This window comes from Panthera uncia, chromosome B4, assembly GCF_023721935.1.
Source record: "Panthera uncia isolate 11264 chromosome B4, Puncia_PCG_1.0, whole genome shotgun sequence".
In the NCBI taxonomy this organism is placed as follows: Eukaryota; Metazoa; Chordata; class Mammalia; order Carnivora; family Felidae; genus Panthera; species Panthera uncia.
Window position 1 is genome coordinate 124,049,755 of NC_064809.1, and position 21,591 is coordinate 124,071,345.

At 42.0% G+C, this 21,591-nt stretch overlaps 1 protein-coding gene across 5 annotated transcripts in view; it reads left to right on the plus strand.

Annotated features, from left to right (window-relative positions):
- Positions 1 to 21,591, plus strand: part of FBXO7 (F-box protein 7) — a 36,478-nt gene that overhangs the window by 5,222 nt on the left and 9,665 nt on the right. The window contains exons 3-11 of one of the 5 annotated variants that reach the window (XM_049627514.1): positions 3,612 to 3,839; positions 5,146 to 5,287; positions 7,417 to 7,500; positions 10,803 to 10,898; positions 12,951 to 13,127; positions 14,992 to 15,029; positions 16,009 to 16,022; positions 18,156 to 18,291; positions 20,179 to 21,328. In XM_049627514.1, the coding sequence (XP_049483471.1) occupies positions 3,612 to 3,839; positions 5,146 to 5,287; positions 7,417 to 7,500; positions 10,803 to 10,898; positions 12,951 to 13,127; positions 14,992 to 15,029; positions 16,009 to 16,022; positions 18,156 to 18,255 (879 nt within the window). In that variant the 3' untranslated portion in view covers positions 18,256 to 18,291; positions 20,179 to 21,328. Of the gene's footprint in view, positions 1 to 3,611; positions 3,840 to 5,145; positions 5,288 to 7,416; positions 7,501 to 10,802; positions 10,899 to 12,950; positions 13,128 to 14,991; positions 15,030 to 16,008; positions 16,673 to 18,155; positions 18,292 to 20,178; positions 21,329 to 21,591 lie in introns of those variants that run through there. The other 4 variants (XM_049627515.1, XR_007457024.1, XM_049627512.1 and 1 more) reach the window with 4 other exon arrangements.

The following is a 21,591-nucleotide window of genomic DNA, read 5'->3' on the forward strand; positions in this document are numbered from 1 at the left end:
GCTTCACGTCTTTGCTCTTGCCATTCATCCAGCCTGGAATGCACGGCCTTTCCTCCCTCTCCTGTCTCTGCCCATCTTCCAAGGCCCTGCCAGCCACAGCCCCAATGATCATCTTTAATTTCTTTATCGATCATCTGTATTGCCTTGTAAACACCCCCTTAGTTATTACCCTGCCTTTTGATTTCTTGTGTGGCACAAATGATGAAATTTATTACTGAATTTTTTAATACTAATACATATGCAATCATGTTAATTGTTTTTTGTGTGTATACTTACTACTTAAGCTTAGTTGTTATTTTGGTTTTTTTTCAGGCTTTAAACACTTATGAATATAAGTATTCATTGTGCCTGCAACCTCAATAAGTATAGACAGTTACTAAGAAGAAATGCTTTTTAATAGATTGGTAATACGTTGAGATTTTTAGTAATAGTATATAGAGAAATTAAGCAATTTTAACGAGGCTTTATAAAGCTCAGAGTATTTTTATGATTTTTTTTTAGGAAGTATTATGTATTTCTGTGTTTCTGTCTCATGGAGGTAATTTAGGGAATAAGTAAGAATACTTAGCTACATATTTAAATTATATTTCTGAATCATCTTTGCTGATAGAGGCATTCAGAGATTCTGGTGGAAGGGTCCATTCCTTTTATTTCTGTATACTTATAAAATTGTCCAGTAAGATGGAACTTTTCATAATATATGTGATATTTACTTTACTAGTTTCCTTTTGAAAAATTCTGAGAAATTAATATTGCTTCAAGTTAGTAATTCTAGTTCTAAACGCGTGTTGTTTTGTATTCTCAGACTTGTATAGGGTGACTAAGCTTGTAATCTTGAAGTAAGTAAGCTTGAAATCTCCTAAGTGTGCTTCAAGTACTTGAAACAGTATGATCTGCTCATTAAATGTAGAATGATGTATTAGAAAAGGAAGATAGACAGGTGCCTGGGTGGCTCGGTCGGTTAAGCCTCAACTTCAGCTCAGGTCATGATCTCGCGGTTTGTGGGTTCGAGCCCTGCATTGGGCTCTGTGCTGACAGCTCAGAGCCTGGATCCTGCTTTGGATTCTGTGTCTCCCTCTCTCTCTGCCCCACCCCTGCTCATACTCTGTCTCTCTCTCCTTCAAAAATAAATAAACATTAAAAAAATAAAGAGGTGGTGCTGAGCATTTTCCTCCTGATTTCCACATGTATGAAGAATATCATAGATATTTCATATCCTATCAGAATGGCTCAGAATGTTAGTGGTTGTTATGGAGTGGGAGTTGGGTTTGATAAGCTCACCAGGGAGTTCTGATACCTTCCTCCCATGGCTTTATCAGTTTAGAGTAACTCTTTTTAAAAATATTTTCTCCACATAGATTCTCTCCCACACAACCGTCAATAGTAGCAAATGGCCCAAAGTTAGGTATAGTAGATAAGTAAGATGCAAAGCGCTTATAGGCTTCATAATTTTGGTGATAAGTGGTTTTAATAAGTAGTTTCTGTTTGCCTAGAAGTATTATGGAGCCTCCTTTTTTTGGTAGTATGAATTGTCATTGGCCTCTAGGTTTTAACACGTGAATTTGGATCTTTTTCATAAGCCAATAAGGGCTATGTCCTCAGGGATTCTGGAGGAACTGCCTCTTGCTTTCTTATATTTTTCCATCCTTTCATTTATCCTATGTAATTTTAATTTCCTCTGCCCTTTCTTTAATGGAACGATGATCTTGAAGAAACATGTGTTTTGCATTAAGAGTTGAACACATGCTTAGGAGACAAACTTTCTGAGCAAAATTAATACAAGTAACATAGTCTTATTGAAGCAGTGTATTGTGTCTGAAAGCCTGAACTGTGAGTCTGGAGATCTTGGTTCATTTCAGGTTTTTATTAGCTGGTAACCTTGATTGTGTTACTTAATCTGAGTCAGTTACAGCATGTATGAAAAGGCAACATCATCTGACTTTACTGTTTTATAGACTTTTTTATGGTACAAATGAGAAGACACTGAAAACAAAACCAAATTATGAAATTTTAAGATACTGTTCTTAAGCATTGGTTCAACAAGCATTTGTTGAGCACCTGCTGTGTGCCAGGTACTGTATTGGGATTAGAAAAGTGTGTGACATGTAGTCTGTTCCTTTTTTTTTTTTTTTTAAATGTTAATTTATTTTTGAGAAAGAGACAGAGTGTGAGCAGGGGAGGGGCAGAGAGAGGGAGACCCAGAATCTGAAGCAGACTCCAGGCTCTGAGCTGTCAGCACAGAGCCCAATACGGGGCTCGAACCCACGGACTGTGAGATCATGACCTGAGCTGAAGTTGGACGCTTAACCGACTGAGCCACCCAGGCATCCCTACTCTGTTCCTTTCTAAGCTTGCAGTCCTGGTAGGATATAGGTGTGAAATCAGGAAAGTGCAGTAGTCAAGGCCTTTGCAAGTCAGGGTGGTAGTCTGTCTGTACTGCCTCTTTTGCAGAGGTGGGGAACACTGGCGTGGAGAGGAAGGGCCTGGCAGGAAGTGGGCTTGAGAGTCAGGGATCTGATGAAGTGATGAAGGACCTCGTATGCTAAGGCGTTTAGGAGTTGGGACTTCATTTTCTAGGCCTGCATCTCACAGCATGTCCTCTATGAAACACTTCTTCCCTTAGATTATAAGTAAGTGTTCTGAGGATGCTGGGTACTAAGGAAGGAGAGTAGTGTTTCTTGGCTAAATATTACACACACATTATTATTGTTGGACTTCTCAGAGCTCTGTAATGCCACGATGTATTTTGTGAATGTGGAGGGTGAGGTTCGGTGGCTATAGCATGTAGTATTTTCCAAACTTAATTGATTGTAGACCTCTTTTTTCCTGAGGACATCTAGGGTCACATCCCAAGGCACAATTTAGGGGAATACTGCGATCTGCACTGGCGAAATACTGGCAAGTTTTAAGCTTGGTTATGGGACATAATTGGATTTTTAAAAAAGATTATGTATGTATGTGTTTTGAGAGGGAGCCCATGTAAGCACCGTTTGGGGGTGCAGAGAGATTGGGAGGGAGAAAATCCCAAGCAGGCTCTCTGCTCACAGCACAGAGCCCAACACAGGGCTTGATCCCACAAACTGTGAGATCATATATAACCTGAGCTGAAACCAAGAGTCAGATGGTTAACCGACTGAGCCACCCAGGCCCTCCCATAATTGGATTCTTAATTGTCAGAAACTCTCGCAGCAGTGGGTGTCTTGGAAGACGAAACGGAGTCAGGGATCCTTGGGGAAGCTATTGCTGGATGTGAAGAGGTAAATGAGTCTAAAGTACCACTGGAGTAGTAGGGGCAGATTTTAGAGGTATTTTGGACATAGATTCAGTGGAACTTTGATCACGACGAAAGTAGAGTTTAGTGAGGTAGAGGGAGGAGGCTAGGTTGATTTCCAGGTTTTTGGCATACTGGCCAGGATGAACGGAGATAAGGAATTCAGGATGGGGGAATAGATTGCCAGCTTATTTATTTAGGAAGGCTCACTTAAAATGTGTCCCATTTCTGAAGCTAATAACATGCTTTGGGCACTAATCCGAGTTCACTTCAGGATACACAATAAACTGTAAAAATAAAAGTCTCTTTAATGAATTCATTGATTTGTTATCTTTTTCAGTCGGGGCCTAGCCAGACTTTTGAAACTGAGTCAGTTCAAGATGTTGTGGCTATGGAAGAAGGCACAGGTGTCTGTCCCTCAGAACCGATGCTCTGCAGTGAGTCGGTGGAGGGGCAAGTGCCACATTCATTAGAGGTCCTGTATCACTCAGCCGACTGTTCCAGTCCCAGTGATGCCTTGATAGTGTCAATACATCTGCTCATGCTGGAGTCAGGTTACATACCTCAGGTGAGGCTACAAACAGAATACATTGTGTTGGGGTTTCAGCCTCCCATTGGGGATGGGGGTGTACTAACAAACATCACTAGGGTGTTGTGGAACTCTAGATCTCTATATTAAATGCAGTTGAGTGTTAAATGTAAAGTGCTGAATGCAGTGATGGGTATACAGTAGGCGGTCAATAAACGTTCCCTCTCTTTTTTTTCCTTCATTTCTGTTGTCAGTTTTGTCAGTTTGTATTATAGAAGTGGTGGCAATTATGGTAAAAAGATTATGATAATGTGAAATGAACTGTGGTCAAGAGTGTGGGGTGGGCATGTCTAGAGGGAAGGCTCACTGGATTATTTTTTATGTTAATGGCTTTGAATTGTCAGTAATCTAGTAAGATTCAGTTAGGAAGAGGGACATTATTCCCTTCATTCATTCATTCTCTGTTTGATAAGTATCTACCACTGACAGGTACGGTGCTTTGTCCCTGCTCTCAGGTTGCTTCTAGTCCAGGAGTGGGGGAGAGAGACAGTCTACGAACCATCAGTATATTGGTTAAATTCTAGGAGAGACGTATATGTATACGGGATGCCAGAGAGTCCTGGAGAAGAACAATTAGAGTTTCTCAAACCTTTGCCTAAGAATACCTGGGGATCTTCCTAAAATGCAGATTCTGATTTAGTAAGTCTAGGGTAAAGCCTGAGATTCTGGATACTCCTACACAATAATAATGCTGCTGGTCTGTGGGCCACATTATAAGTAACAAAGATGTAGAACAATGCAGTGATCATTGAATACCCGCAGCATGCCATGATCTGAGCCAGGAATTAGGATATAAAGATACTGGGACAAGTCCTTGTCCCTAAGGAGTCCATAAGTGGGGGAGAGAAGTAGATAAAAAGAAAATTATAATGTATTACAATAGAAGTGTGTAACAATAGAAATAAGAACAGAATGTTAGGGGATAAAAGAGAGGGAATGACAAACGGGAGTTTTTTTTAAAGGCTTCACAAATGCACTGTTATTTGAGGTATGGTCTTCAATAATGATAGTGCTTTGCTAGGCAGAGAAGTAAGTCTTTGAGGAGAGAAATCAATCCCTGTCTCTGATGTGACTTTATCCATTTGAACATTTTGATGGAGAATATATTTAAACGTTTTTCTATCAAAATTTTATTACTAGCTGTAGTAATGATGTGACAGATTTTATTAAGGGGACTGTACGGAATGCTTATTTCCAGACAAGTTAGGGGCCTGTTGGATTTTTAATCCTTTTTGAGAGTAGCACTTCTCTTCATTATTTGTTTCTCTTTCCTTTCATTCCCCAGGGGCCTGAGGCCAAAGCCATGTCCATGCCAGAGAACTGGAGGTCGGGCGGTGTGTATAAGCTGCAGTATACACACCCTCTCTGCGAGGGCGGCTCTGCTGCTCTCACCTGTGTGCCTTTGGGAAACCTAATTGTCATAAATGGTAATGGAGGGCTGTCGGTTTACCAACACTGACATGTTTCCAGACTATAGCTGCTTCAGTGATTGGCTCTCGTGATACAGTTGCATCTTTCTCAACTTTGTTGAGTCTCTAGGCTGCTGATACCCCGAGCCTGAAAGGTTGTAGAATGTGTGGGTAGATGTTTAGGCTGGCAGCCTTCTCTCTCCAGGCAGCCGTAGCCTTCAGCTGTCTTAACCTTGCGATATTATTGCTGTGGGGAGTGTTGTGATCTTTGAAGTGAAATGATCTATTACATTCGACCACTTTGTGCCTGTGGGTGACTTTTTTATGTTTTTTTTTTAACAGAGATCTCGAACTGAGAGATGGTAAGAGGTGAGATTGAGCTGGGGTCACTTTTTATCCCATTTGGCGTCTGAACAGTAATGCATAGAAACACTGCTAAGCACCGCTTTAGTATGTGTGTGCTTGATCCCTCGACCTGCAGGAAAGTCACTCTGACTAGTTTTTTTTTTTCTAGTTCTCTTTCATAGTGGTAGTTTCACAGGGATAGCAGTGCCTGTATTTGTTTGTATTTCATTTTCGCTCAGAGGCCACCCAGACGTCCATACATCTACCAGTGGTCTATGGAATAGTCTCATAATCACGTGTTCTAGAGAGCCATTTGAGTGACTAGAATCTTTCATTTCCGTTCTGTTCTGATTTTTGATTTCTTTATCCTTCAGCTAGCTAAGACAGCATGGTGGGGTTGCAATGGCTGCATTTTTGTTTTTTCAGTGCAGCTCACCTTTTGTATAGCAAAGGCAGTTGCTTTGATGCCTCGTGGTTTCCTGTGCTCTGTGGCACTGGTTCCGCCAGGATGGATGAGTGAGGAGCCTTCATGGAACGTGTATTGCCGCATACAGCTTGAGCGGCACCATGTTCTTCTGTTGTGTTATCAGGGTCCCTTCTGAGAGTTTGTTTGAAACATGTTTGTTCTGCAGAAATTTACTTTGAAAGCCACTCGCATACATGGTCATGATCTTTGAAGTGAAAGGTGGTTCCATGTCCCCTGCGATGTAATTTGTGGTATTTCCTTTTAGTGACTAGATTCCTTGCGATGTTCCATAAAAGTCTCAAATTTCAGCTTTACCAGTATTGGTGGTATTCTGTGCCGGTCAGAATGTGTCTGATGGCAGGTGGACTAGCCACGTGTCTTCAGCGACTCATCACAGTTAGCAAGCACGCCTTTCGGTTGGGTGTTCTTACACACAGAGAGCCAGCAGTTTCTGCCTCCTTGCAGGCGTCCTGCCCCGTCACATCCTAATGTGCGAGGTTGAAGCGACCAACTTCATTTTTGCCTCCGTTTCTTACAAAAGCACTTTAACAACGCGTGTGATAATCTCTATTTACTAGTTTCGAGATATATAACATAAAGAGAATGGCTGTTAAATGTCTCAAAGATATCTGAGTTTCTGGTATTTTGTTCTTTTATTGCTCCTGGCAGATCAGCTACTTGCAGACTTGTGTGGCAGCCAGCCATTCCAGGCTTGGTTCTTTGAAAAGGAGCAGTGTGTCTTTTAAGTCTTTTCCTTCGCCCAAGACCTCCTGCTCAGCGCACATGTGCACGAGCACGTCACTGGCTCTTTCATGGCATGAGATGAAGTGAGCCTTTGTATATATGATTAAAATGGAACCTTCTGGTGGTGTCAAGAATATTGGTCCTTTGGGTCTAGAAAGAGGTGATGTTGTGAAAACTAGCAGGATTCTTTTAGTAAACAAGGCAGAACTCATTGCCAAGGATTAAATAAAAAAAATAAATGGAGTCTTTGGTGACCTTGTTGGAAATAATGGTTTTATTATGTTTAACTGTCTCCTACTAACCTTGCTGCATATCTTTCAATGAGTAATAAGCTGTTGTTGGTAATACCTACTGGATTTTATATAGAAGTGCATACTCTAGTTTTTAGAGGTGTTTGTTTTAGAGTGATTTTACTTGATGTGATGGCAGGTTTCCACTTTGGACTTTGTTGTGAGGGAAGGAAATGAGTGTAGAGCAGTTTGTATAGTGTGTCCTTCGTATGTTGGGACAGGGAAGTGCAAGCCCATGCTAGATAATGAAGGCAATTGAGGAACTGACAAAAATGATTTGTCTCTCTTTTGCTTATTTACAGCTACACTAAAGATTAACAGTGAGCTCAGAAGTGTGAACAGATTGCAGCTGCTGCCAGAGTCATTTATTTGCAAAACAGAACCAGGTAACATAAGTATGGTTGAACTTTTGGGATGAAGCTTTGAGAGGTTTGCTTTAACAAAACTAAATGGTAATGTTTGAGTGACTGAAAATTTCTGAATGAGAGTAAAGCAAATTTAAGACAGTGTTGCAGAGTATCTGTTTCTTTCCTGCTTTCCTCTTGGAATGCTGAATTATATTTATGCTGCCATTATGGAACGACACTAGTATGTAATTCATTACTTATGATGTTGATGCTTCATAATTTATGAATTAATCTTTGGATTTTTCTCGTATTTAATCAGTATGGAGAGGATCTGCATTTTGTGGAAACCATACAGTGCAACTTCATTATTGAAGATTATTGGAGGAAAAACTACTCAGAATGTTAGTTTAAACCAACATAGATTTGGTTGCTGTTTGATCAGATTTACCAAAAGTTTACATTCTAGGCATGGTTTTTTTTTTTTTTTAATTTTTAACGTTTATTTATTTTTGAGACAGAGACAGAGCATGAATGGGGGAGGGGCAGAGAGAGAGAGAGACACAGAATCGGAAGCAGGCTCCAGGCTCTGAGCCTTCAGCCCAGAGCCCCACGCGAGGCTTGAACTCACGGACCGCGAAATCGTGACCTGAGCTGAAGTCGGACGCCTAACCGACTGAGCCACCCAGGCGCCACGACATGGTTTTGCTTGTATTCTGTAAGATTACTAATAGATGCAAAGACAAGTTATCCTTTTTATTTTTTTAGTTAAATTCAAAGTATGAGAAGCAGGTCGGTGGTTGAAGGAGAGGAGATGGGTGGAGAGAGAACTCACATCTCTAAGCGCTTGTTTTGTGCTGGACACGTGCCTTGACAGATGCTATTCCATTTCGTCTTTCTAGTAACTTAGGAGGGTTTTGAAATCTAAATGTGGTGTCATGGGGTGGTGGCATTGGCAGTGGTGTCTTTAAGGGAAGGCTACCTAGAGCTAGGTCTTTGCTTTGAAGGCCTAGAGACTGACTCTTGTTAGTTTCCCGGGCAGATCAGGCCGAGTTCTGTGAACATCCGTGAACCAAAACTGATGGGAAATGGGGACATCTGGATACATATTTATAATGATCTCTGGACATTTAACATCATACTGCACCAGTGTTTCTTAACCTTCGTTTTCTTATCCATCCCTTGAGGAACCTTTGTAGAAAATCTGTCCCCCTTCCATTCTCTTCCATGAAATTTTAATACTGTAGATATATAGTGTATTTTTATTTGTGTACTGTGGCCCTTTGGAGGGTCACAAACCAATGGTGTAGCTAGGGTTTGTTTTGTTTCTGCCTTCCGAGAACCAGTTTTTGTCCCATTGTGGGTGGCACTGCCCCTGTTGAGGAGCATGAACTAGACTGATAAATGTGTAAAGATGTCTCACCATTGGGAACAGGAAAACTTGAAATTCTTGGCCACAACACTGTTTCTCTCCACACTAGGGAGTACTTTGCTATGGGGGCTAGAAATACACTCCACTCCACAGTAGTGGAGGTTATTTATGCCCATTTTACAGATTACGAGACAAGTCTAGAGGAGGTTAAAGTGCTTCAAAGTCACAGAGCTAATAAATGGTGGAATCTAGAATTGGAATAGATTTGACTCCTCAGACTATTTTTTAAAAATAACTTATAGGAATGTAGTTTAGATTCGTATTCTTTTTTATTTTTTTTTAACCTTTATTTATTTTTGAGTGACAGAGCATGAGTGAGGGAGGGGCAGAGAGAGGGAGGGAGACACAGAATATGAAGCAGGCCCCAGGCTCCAAATTGTCAGCACAGAGCCCAGTGAGGGGCATGAACCCATGAACTGTGAGACCATGACCTGAGCTGAAGTCGGACGCTTAACCGACTGAGCCACTCAGGCGCCCCCAGATTCGTATTCTTTATGTGGTTTTTGTTAAATAAAGAGAAGGGAAGTGAAAGGAAGAAGAAAGTTCATACTGTTCTATTACAGTAAGTTTATGGGCTGTATTAAATATTTTTAATACAGTATTTTTATGTTGGGTAGGGTTATGCTGCCCATTTGACAAGTAATTTTAGTTACTTTATACGGTGGCTTTTATAGTAGAGTACCTAGTATATACTTATTTAAGTGCATATTTGTTTGTTTTTATTTGTTTTTATTCTTGTAAGTTTCTGATTACTTTTGTAATAGATAACCGAAAGAAAAAACTTGTTAAAAAAATCGTTTTTCACACTGAAAAAAGGCCATATCCAAATTGACTTTTTAAATATCTTGACATTTGACTTCAAGTCAAGATTGTAGTTCGTGTGACAAGGATTTAAAGTTTAGCTGCATCTCTTGTTTGTTATCAGTCAGGTGATAACATCACAGTGTTTTGTTTCTCAGTGGAGTACCTAGTTACAGAATGGGGCATAGGCACTGTGTGTGGTGCTTTACGTTAACCATTCTTTGGTGCAGGGTAGTATGTATCCCCTTGATAAAGGTGAGCAAACAGGTGCGGATCCGAGGGTTCAAGGTCATACACCTGGTCACAGTACAGCGGAATTGCAGTGGGAACTTGAGGTCGTATTGGGCAGTGCTTCCCATGCTGCACTGTGCAGGTGAATCATCAGGGGATCTTATGAAATTGCAGGTTCTGATTAAGTAGGTCTGTGGTAGGGCCTGAGATTCAGTATTTCCGAACAGTTCCCAAATGATGTCAGTTCTGGTGATCTGTGAGCCACAGTCTGAGCAGCAGTTTAGTGGCTAAAGTGAGTGTGTTGGAGCCAGACTTAGGTTTGTACCCTGCCCTACCACTTACTCTGAAGCTTTGGGTGGGCTTCCATTATCTTGTCCTGTTTTTAAACTGGGGGTCAGAGTATGTCTCTCTTAGGGAGAACCATTGATGTGAAAGAAAGCTTTGAAGAATGTTTAATACACTTGGTGACACTTGGTCGTCATGTGACAAATACTGTTCTACTTCTGCTGGGATCCGGAGAGTGGTTCCCCACTGTACCCCCAGTGCCTGGACACTTTGGGCAGGTGCTCAGTAAATCATGGTGTGTGTACAGCTCTCTCACCACAGTTTTTCCTACTATAACTGTAGTCTGTGAATCATATAGGTTGGGTACAGCTCTATTAATTTGAAATCATGAGATTTTTATCTTTACATCTAAGATTGAGTTTTCAGAGCCACACAGCATATAGTACTTCTACTAGAGACTTTGGTTCACGTCTGTCTATATAAGAATTACTTATGAAAATTTATAACTTTGATTTGTTTGGCAGAAGTAAAGGTTACCATTTCAAGTTTTGCCACTTGATTTTGTTCTGAGTTTTCATTAAAAAAAATATTCTAGGGGAAAATGTGGCCAAGATCTACAAAGATCTTCAGAAGCTCTCTCGTCTCTTCAAAGACCAGCTGGTGTATCCTCTTCTGGCTTTTACCCGACAAGGTGAGAGACGACAAATGATCACAGGTCAGATGGCTGGAAAGAATAGTAAAAGTTTATGTCTTATGCTTGTGACCCTGACATATGACTCTTGCCTCTTTTCCCCTAGTGAAGTTATGTTCTTTTAAAACTAAGCTTTAATGTTAATTCCTCAAGTGTTATTTACTTCTTGTGTGTATTTCGACAACATTTTGGGCATGTCTTTGTTGTAACTCTTCTTCCAGTGTATCATAAGTGTTGATATGCATTCTTTCCACCTCCTAAGGTTTTATTTTTTTTTTTATTTTTTATTTTTTAAAAATTTTTTTTTTCAACGTTTTTTATTTATTTTTGGGACAGAGAGAGACAGAGCATGAACGGGGGAGGGGCAGAGAGAGAGGGAGACACAGAATCGGAAACAGGCTCCAGGCTCCGAGCCATCAGCCCAGAGCCTGACGCGGAGCTCGAACTCACGGACCGCGAGATCGTGACCTGGCTGAAGTCGGACGCTTAACCGACTGCGCCACCCAGGCGCCCCCACCTCCTAAGGTTTTAGATAACCTTGGAAGCAGGGACTATGTCTTAGCCACTTTATTCTCATGGCCTAACATAGGGTCTGGTCCATAATAGGTGTTTGACAAATATATAAGTAATGTATAGTCTGTAAATTAGGTCTCAGTTTTGTTTTTTTTTTTTTAACATTATTTCTTGGGGTTCTATGCTAGCTCCTTTGGATATTTACATGGATCTTTATTTAGTGCTAACAACTTTGAAGGGGATTTCATCCTCATTTTATAGATGATGAAACTAATTCAGTGAGGTGTATATTTCATTCAGAATTCTTATGTTGGCTCTTATTTGTGGTGTAATAAATATGTTAAAATCTCAATGACTTAAAGCACTTTTTTCTCATTCATATGCATGCTGTGTGTGTGTGGGGGGTGAGTTTTGGCTGAAGGAGTAGTCCTTCTTCAGGACATGGTCTCCTTGGAGCAGAGGGTAAAGAAGGCCCAGTGACCGAGCCACACGGTGGTTCTTACAGCTTTTTTGCTCGGAAATGATACGCTACATCCACTCACATTTTATTGGACGCAACAAAATGGCCAAGCCTGATGGCAGTGTGGCCATCAGGGGAAGCGTAATTATAAGCTAGAAAATGAGAATCCTCATCTACCACGATCCCTTAGCTGGAGAAGAACTTCAGGTTTATACATATAGATATGTGGCTTTTATTTGCCATTTGTATGTAGGGATCTTGTATTTTAGGTGTCCAATTGCATGTGCCTAGGCTGCTGTCACCATAGTTTTCTTCTTCATGTGCCGGTGATGGAAGGGAAATATGTGAATTTTAAAATGCTTTATTGGATTTTGATGGTCTTAGCTAGTGGAGATTAGTATCACAGATATTTAAAGGAGCTAATAAATCTCATTTGATTATATGTTATTATTTTTCCTTCTTGGCTTGCCTCTGATATTTATCTACCTCCCTTTTTTTTTCAGCCTGCTAGACCTCAGAGAATAGTAATTGCGAACACTTGAGTGCTTGTTATGTGCCAGACATTGTTCTAAGCACTCTGTATATATTCACACACTTAATTTTCAACTGCATGAATTAGGTAGTACTCCTAACCCATTTTACAGGTAAGGAAATTGAATGGTAGTTTAAGTAATCCAAGTGTCCAAAGGCACACAGCTAATAAGTAGCAGCATTGGGAACCAGTTTTAAAAGCCAACAAAGCATCCATTTTCTGTAATTGAATACAGAAGTTTTTGTTGCATTCATCGAATACTGCTCGAAACAAAGGCCATTGGCTAATATTTGGAAGTTGTCATAGCGATTCATTGGTTTGTATGAAAAAGTATTTGTTTTTCCCCTAAAACATAGAGGGAATAAGGGACTTAGTAGTAGAGCAATATGGCCAACCTGGGGTTAAAATTTTGTTGTAGGTGATGCACACTTGGGTAATTGAGACTACCATCTAATTTGTCACTTAGGAACAAGCTGGTAACTTCCGTTAAATATGTGGGGAAAGCCAGATGTTCTTTACTCACTACCTGTTCTCTTTTTCTTTATAGCGCTGAACCTACCGGATGTATTCGGGTTGGTGGTTCTGCCGTTGGAGCTGAAACTGCGGATCTTCCGACTTTTGGATGTTCGTTCTGTTCTGTCTTTGTCTGCAGTTTGTCGTGATCTCTTTATTGCTTCAAATGACCAACTGCTGTGGAGGTGTTTATATCTGCGGGATTTTCGAGGTAATTGCCACAGTGACATGTTAACAGGAAAAGGACTCTTTCTTACTGAGGTCTTAATTACTCAGCTTGCCAAAAGTTTTTAGTTGTAGGCTCTTTGTCTGTTTAAGAGTTTCAAGTAATCATAACTTGCAGCCTTTTTGGAAGGAGATGCTAAGCCTCATATACTTGTGCCTATATCCCGAAAACGTCGCATTCATTTCTGTGTTCTGTATAACGCAAATATCCCCATAGACTGAGAATAGTTCAGGATAGAAAAATTTCAGGTTTATTCTCTTAGACCATCCTCCATATCTGACTCTGCAGTCTGGTGTATTTCTAAACAACGTCCATGGCTGTGACCAGTGTACCAGTTAGGAGCGCCCTGCTTGCTACCCTGTGGTATATTGCTGGGGAAGCTTTATTTCTGTATAGTCACATTTATGATGACCTGGTGATTGTTGCAGCAGTGATCGCAGTGGGACTTGGGGATGGAGAGAAGTTACCCCAAATGTACAAGCACTTTGCCTTTTGTATCAAGATTTCCGGATAGAAGCCTAGTGCCCGATTGTAGAATTTCTTTTCTGCGTATCAGTGTTTTGTTTTGTTTTTTAAACTGGTTTGACCCTGGAGTGGGTCATGAAATCAATATATTGGGTCATTAAAAAAAAATCAGTGTTTTTTTTACAAAATAGGAGTAAACTTCTATTTCAGTATATGTATATGTAAGTATATACTGCATTGCATTGTAAAAAAAATACTTGTGGTTCACATCAAAAAAAAATTGATGTGGTATGTATAACATCTTGGGAACTGTAAAAATCTTGGTAGATCCCCTTCGTTTTTGTTTTTTTTTAATAAGAATATTAAGTAGAGTCATTAGGATTGTTAAAGACTTTTTTCCTTTAAAACCTCAGATAGAAGAAGTGAATGATCTGGTCTTTCATATTCCTCCTTGATTCCTTTATGCCTCTGCAGAGTTCAAATGTTATTTTGTTCTAGGAGGCAGCAAGTGTCATCTCAAATTAAAAAAAAAAAATTATAGTCGAAATGAAAAGACAAAATGACCAAAGTATATAGAAGAACGAACCAAAAAACAGGCTATGATAAAAATAGGCATAAAAACCTTTTTACTTACATACTCAAATTTGGATTTAAAATACAGTCAGTCTCTCTCTCATTTCCAGATTATGGTCCACAAGCTCATCTGTAAGCTGTTCAGATCTTATAACGAATCTCCCTATGGATGTAACGTCATAGGAGCTTTTATAAAATCTTCCTTCCATGCCCATATAATAGCTTCTAGAGAAGATATCTCTTTTATCTCAACTCTTCTTTAGATTTAAGTTGAAGAGGTTTCTCTTTCCTCATTTCATGTATTTCAAGTAAATGAGTATATTAAAAAATACTTAGTTGTTGCAGTCATACTGATGAAAGTTGGGAGAAAACAACCCAAATAAGAGAACTTCAAGTCAGCTTTACCTCCAGTAACGATGGGCTGCGATACAAAGAGATGGTCACCCAGTGTCGCAGAGATTTGAGGTTAGAAGGAGCTGTCACTCTCAGCTGAGACTGGCGGAGGAGGCGCAGTGCAGCGTGGGGCAGTTGAGGAAGAGATAGCGGCCACCCGGTCCTCCATATTCCTGAGGGCGTCACCAGTTGGTGTCCTCACGAGCACAGAACGGCAGCAGCTGCCTTCTGCCAGCAAGAGAGGTCTGTGTCGGTGCAGGAGGGTTACAAGGGATGCAGCGTGTTGTGAACAAAGGATTCCTGTTCCTGAGTGTGCGTCATGTGTAAGCTTCAGTTTCCTTAGGTCAGAAGCAAGATTGCTGTTTAACCTGGATGAAAGAAGCATTTTAAATTCTTATATTTTGTTTTTTCTTTGTAGATGGTACTGCGAGAGTTCGAGACACAGATTGGAAAGAAGTAGGTATTTTTAAATATCAAGGCTAATGTTAGTATTAGCGCCGAAGCAACTAGTGAATTAATACATTAAGGCCATATTATCATTTTTGTTATGATGTAATGAAATCTGCTTTTATTAAATTTATTGCTAATTTTCAGTAAGTGAAAATATTTTTAACTTTCATCTTAGACTCAGTCCTTATTTTCTTGTGTAATTACACAGGAAAAGAAGTCTTATTAACACAGCGATTGTTTTTTGACTTTACTTAATATAAAACATTCTTTCTTCCTCTGTTGCAAAACAATTTTTAAGCTGAGTTTTTGTGAGAGAGTGGTCTTCAGCTGTCCAGCTAGTTGGAACAGTGTATGCTTGTTTTATGTACAGACGCCTACTCTAAAAGACACTGACAGGACTGAGAAACGGGGTGGACTAGAGAAGGGTCCTCAAATGTGTCCTGAGTGAACAGCATTGTTCCTTAGGAAGATGTTCTGTCCTCTGAAATGGGCTTCTATTTTTTGTTGCTGTTTAAATTGAGATCCTTTAGGAACATGATTCAGGTGAAGAAGTGAATTTAAATGCTGCTCCCCTTCCCCCCAGTACCTTAACTTTATATTATGTGGCCTGATTTTCTCAACAGATATTTAAATTTTCCACTTTCAAGAAAGGTGGGCCTAAAATCGCATATTAGCTCAAGAGCTGTCGATTGCAGCCTTGAAAGCACATTCCACTCAGTTATCCTTCTTTTGGATTGAGTATTTCCCTGAATTGACACAGTTGTTCAGTTGCAATGTGGTTAAAGAGTACAGTTCATTCGGCATTGTGTTCAGAGCTACTGCCTTAGTCGTGCAGGTGGAAACTGGTAAAATTTCTGTTGTGTGCACTGGTGTCTTTGCTCCATAGTGTGGGAAGAGGAAAGTGTAGATAAAGCAGTGGAAGCAAATTGGAACTTTGGGGAAACATCCAGATCGCTTACCATATCTTGTTCTTGTGTTTCTACAGCTGTACAGGAAGAGGTACAAACAAAGAAAAGAAGCTCAGAGAGGGCGGCATGTGATGTTCATTCCATCGTCGCCCCACCCCCTCCCATTCTACCCCAACCCCTTGCACCCCAGGCCTTTTCCTCCCAGCTCGCTCCTTCCTCCGGGAATTATTGGTGGTGAATATGATGAAAGACTAACCCTTCCTTATGTCGGGGACCCGATCAACTCACTCATCCCTGGGCCTGGGGAGACACCCAGCCAGTTCCCTCCACTCAGACCACGTTTTGATCCAGTTGGCCCGCTGCCAGGACCTAATCCCATCTTGCCAGGGCGAGGTGGCCCCGGTGACAGATTTCCCTTAAGACCCAGTAGGGGCTGGCCCACCGACAGCCGGCTGCCATTCATGTGATTGATTTGTAATCTCACTTCTGGGGCTTGTTTGGTTTTTGTTTTTTAAAACTGCAGATGTCATCTTGTTGGGGGTGCTGATCTCTAGTGTGTTCTGAGTGCCATGGTGAGGAACGCACACAGTGGCCTTTCGGTAGATATATCTAAAGCTCCAGAGGTGGTAGGGCCCAGAGGTCACTGTATGACCAGGTTGGCTTTGGAAATAGTTGACTACTGACCTCCCCCCCTCTGAATTTCCCTCTAGGATGAAGGTTGTTCACTGATAATGTTCTGCACCAGATTAAAAAAAATTAAGTATAAATTATATGGCAATCTTGACTTTTATTACAGAAAGATAATGGGATAAAATACTCAGAACAGCTTCACAACATTACTTGGCAATTTCAGAATGATAGAGAACCTATTCAGGGTCATCAGATTGTTGCACTTTTTTTTTTTTTTAATTATTTTTTAGTTACACCCTTTCTCCAAACAAAACTGTTTGCAGAAGCATGATTTATAAAATGAATAGAAGCCAAGAAGCTAGGGTGGGTGCTTAGACACCCACCTGCTCAACCCACCTCCTTTCTCTGCAGCTCTTTCCTGGGCTCTGTGATGAAACTTCTGGGCTCTGAAGCAGCATTTTTGGACAACTGTGGGGTTATGGGGACTCTTGTTTCTGGCTGCTTCTGGAGTGGAGTTACGATTTTTTTTCCTTGTGTTTGCAACGCTTGGTACCTAATTTGTAATCTAAATAGATGACCTCTTTCAACAAAGTTTTCCTGCTTTGAGTGCTGGTCAAGTACTTGTTCTTCAAAGTCGCCTCTTAACTACTCTATTGGAAGAACATTTTGCTTTTAAGATTTAAAATACACAAAATTCAAGATTTATTCTTCATACAAGAAAAAGGCCAAACACAAATGTCTTATCTTACAGTATAGAAACATGCTATCATGACAAATAAAAATCTGAATCGCAACCCAGGAATAAAACACTATTATATCTGCAGACAATATTTAGGAATATTGCCGATGTCTTCCTCCTTTTTAAAAAATCTGTTTTGCATATAAGGAAATGGCTTGGAATGTTATATGCTGCAAGAATATTTTGAGTCCTACATACACGTGAAGGTATTTTTTTTTTTTTTGCTACACATATAGTCTTTATTTCCATCACAGTGAAGAAAATTCAGTCAGTACTAGGATTTTCTAGAGGCCATGTCACCCTTAGTAGCTTACTGTATATAGGCAAAGGATTGGGGCTTTGACATTTCTTTCTGTGGTATTTTGTAATGTCTGAGCTATAGGACAGCTTTTTAAACAGTGTCCACTAGATGCTGTGTGGCTTTAACTGGGTCTGGGCTGAAAGAATCACCTGAAGCTTCGGTGGGCCCAAGTCCACCCTTCTCTACTTCTACATCCCTCCGTGGCCATCTGTGCTGTTAGGTTTGCACTGTGTGGGTATGTGTGCGGCGGGAGGATGTAGTGATGACCAGAAGCACCAAATCCTGTAAAACAACGAGTCTGCCAAGTGTCCTTTTTGAATGGTTCTCGAGAGGTCTGGGAACTGCTGGTGTTCCATGGATGTGGGTGCTGCTTTCTGACACCTCACCTGGGACTTCCTGGCCAGTGCGACACATCTCTTAATTGAGAGTGTGTGCCACACGCCTAACTCCTCCAGCAGTTTGTTGTAAATTCTTAAGACAGTCTCAAAGCTTTTCCTCTTGGACACCTACAGTTATGGTTAGAAGCTTGTAAAATCCTACATTCTCTTCATTAGGCTGAGACTGTGGAGCTTTATATATTGCTGGTGCGTCACAAGCATGAAGTCATGGTTTGGCAGCAGCACGTCCCCTGCGCGACTCTGTGACCATCGCTGAGAATGTTGTGGAGGCAAGCTCGTTGAGAGTGCCGCGGTAAGCGTTTTGGGAAGATGCGGTTCTCCATTGGCTTGTAGCCTTAACGGCTTCCTGTGGCCCCGTGTTTTTCCCTTTAGTTATTTTTATTAATGGGAGCTTGCCCTTTTTCTCCCCCTTCTCTTTATAAGTGAAAGCTATGGTTTGGCAAGGCTGGACATCAAATCATGGGAGGTATCCTCTCCTTCCAGTGTAAGGTTTTGGGATTCCTCATGTAAAGGCAGTTGCATTCTGTCCTCTCTCTGTCTGGCCTGGTGCTCCAGTTCCTGCGATCACTGCTTAGCCCCGTATCTCTGTAATTCTTATTCTGATGGAGCTGGACACTCCTCCCTCTGCTCCCTGTGCTGGGGTCCCAGGGCCAAGGTCGGCTTTCCTCCTTCCCTGGGCAGTAGCTGCCAAGAGCCAACTTGCTTCTGCCTTAGACTCCATAAAGACCGTAGACAGCAAATACTTCAACTATAGGAGTTTGGAAACGGAAATTACAAGCAGGAGGACCAATCAAAACACAAATGATGGGAAACAAAAGGGATTTTAAAAGATTCACGCACACGCACTGTAGAAGGAGCATTCAGTTTTTGATTGGTCTTCCCTTCAAGGGACACCCCCCTGACTTCAAGAACCATGTCCCAGCCATTTTCATCTTTCTCTCAGCTGGGGCCAATCGAGAAAGAGAGAGAGCTCTGAACCCAGCATCTAAGAGTCCCAGTCTCCTCTAGCTGGGCTGCATATTCTGTCTGCGGAAACACAAGGGAGGCTCTGTGCCCTTTATGCATTGTGTTTGGTTAATGGACCAATCTGACTTGCTTGTTGCCCAAACTTCCAATTTGTCTCCAACCAAACTCCAAGTGGCTGCCTTCTCTTAGAGTCTTAATATTAGACTCAAAGTCTCAATTTTATCAGTGACTGTGTGGGAGTCGGGGACAGTTAGTAACCAGCCGGCGTGCTCTCCAGGATAAAGAAAAACATGCGATATGAGAAAAGTGCTCTTAGGCCCTGAGCTACTCCTGCATATAACTCAGCCACTGCTTGGATCTGCCAGGCTGACTTAACCGGCCTAAACCCTGACTCTGACCTTTCACCAGCGCTAAGCACTGAAAGCAGAACCACTGACCTGCTTTATGTAGCTGAATAAAACACCAGCTGTCTGCTCCCCAGACCTGGGAGGGGCCGGGTTCCGAAAGGAGGCGGTGTATCTGCGGGCCAGGGCTGTTTGTGAAGCTCTGGTGTGTGCTCTGTGCCGTGTCTGGAAGAGGCTCCTTGGCCCTGGGTCTTTGCTGTACAAGCCTTGGCGTCGTCCTGGCCCACGCCACAGCCTCTTCTGACTGAGGCTGATGTTTGGCTCCCAGCCGTGGCGGCTCTGAGGCCCCCCACCTCCATGGTCAAGTGCACTACGGGGGATGCCTCATGGCCCCCCTGATTCTGCTCACCTCCGTTCCTTTTCACACTCAGTTTAGAATCTGAGACCTCTTTCTGAGGCTAAAAAAAACAAAACAAAAAAACGCCGTAGATTTTCTTCAGTTTATCTCATTTTACTATTATATGGGTTCACTTCTGTTCCTGGGCAAGTGACTTCCTCACACTGACACTCTTGTAAAGACTGCCCTTTTCTCCAGCCTGAACACTTTGTGTACATTTCATTAGTTTCCTAGTTTTCTAGGAAGGCCAACCTAAAACATGTCCTGAACACCTGTGTGCCAAGGAATGTGCCCTGTGCTTGACTCACGTAGCAAATTCACGAGACACCCACGCCGGCTTGCCTACCCCGTGAACTCCTTCCACTGCAGACTCCGATGAAAACTTCAGAAGGTAGCTGGTGTTTAGGCTCCTGGGCTGTGCCACTGTATTTGTTACCATGTGAGTGAAGGCCCTTCCTCCCTGCCCCACCAGCAGGGACTGATCGTCAGGAGGGAGTGCGGTAACGATGGAGAGAACACAGAGAGGCCATGGAGGAGCGAGGATATGCATATTCAGTGTCCCTGGAAAGCTGACTTCACACCTAATTAAACTACAGCACCATCTTGCCATGGTGAGAGGGGGAAGACCTGGACCAAGTTATTTTCTCTGGCTGGTGGCAGTGTCCGCTGAAGCTGCATCATTAAATCCCCGTTCATTGTGCTACACCCTTGGCACCCATGGTTCAGCCTCACCAAGTCAGCCTGGAGGGAAAATGCCAGCCTTTCTTTGGGTCAAAGTTGTGCAACAAAGCAAAAACCAAACCACCTGTCAGAATCTCTATAGAGTGACTCCTTTACTCCCTTCTTTTTGCCCTTTCCCATTCAAAAATGTCACAGCTATTAAAGGTTAAGTGTTTGGAAGGAACACGTGTTAGCCTGTGTGTGGCAACAGTCCATTTTGGGGGTCTATGGTCTCTGCAAGACCATTCCTGTTCTCTACATTCACACTCAGACCAGTGGGGAAATTGACTCAAATGTGCCGGTTATAAACTAGTGTTATGCCATGGATCACATGTGTGCACGGTTATAAATATCAGGATGCCTGGCCTGATTAAAAAAAAAAAAAAAAATCTTGTGCTACTGTAGTGGGAGCATCTGGGAGTTACAGCTTGAATGTTGAGAAGTTTTTAGGGACAAGGGACAGAATATAAGAAAGTGGGAAAATGTAAGCCGCGCAGTCACAGTTGGCGGAGCCACGAATTTTTGCTCAGCGAAGGAGTGGGTGCCTGGCTGTAAAGAGCCCATACCAATACTGAGCTCATGCAGGGGGCCTTCCCACTGAGCTCAGCTCAGGGCTGCTGGTCTAACTTCAATTTGCATGCAAAATACTTGGGGAGACTGACAAAGACAAGGGTCTGGGCCTTATGACCAGAATTCTGCCTCCTTTGCTCTGAATTGAAGCTAGCTGTGCCCACGCTTTGAGAAACTTTGTCCAGCCTATGACCACTCTGTTGTGTGTTTCCAGTTGTGTTTTATTACTATGTGAGAATCAGGTGACCTTGACTTTTTCCGACCTTAATCTCCAATGTACAAGAGCAGTGGCTGCCTTAGGTGTTTCCTATGCTCTTGATCTCCCCAAACATGCCTCCATGATGTCACACCTTGCCCTATAAGTTGTCCCTGCTCCTTTATTCAGAATGCAGCTCCACGCCATGGACACTTTCATTGTTACCTCCCTCTCTCCTCTGTGACCAGGGAGGGAGAGACATGCCTCAAGTCGCAATGTAGGCTGTAAGGGGAGAGTGTGGTGGCTACGTTCAAATGTCCTGGGCTCTTTTTGGGACCAGGGGGCTGGTTCTGGCACCTACAATGTTTCTAGCACCGGGCACGTGGTGATTTGGGGGCA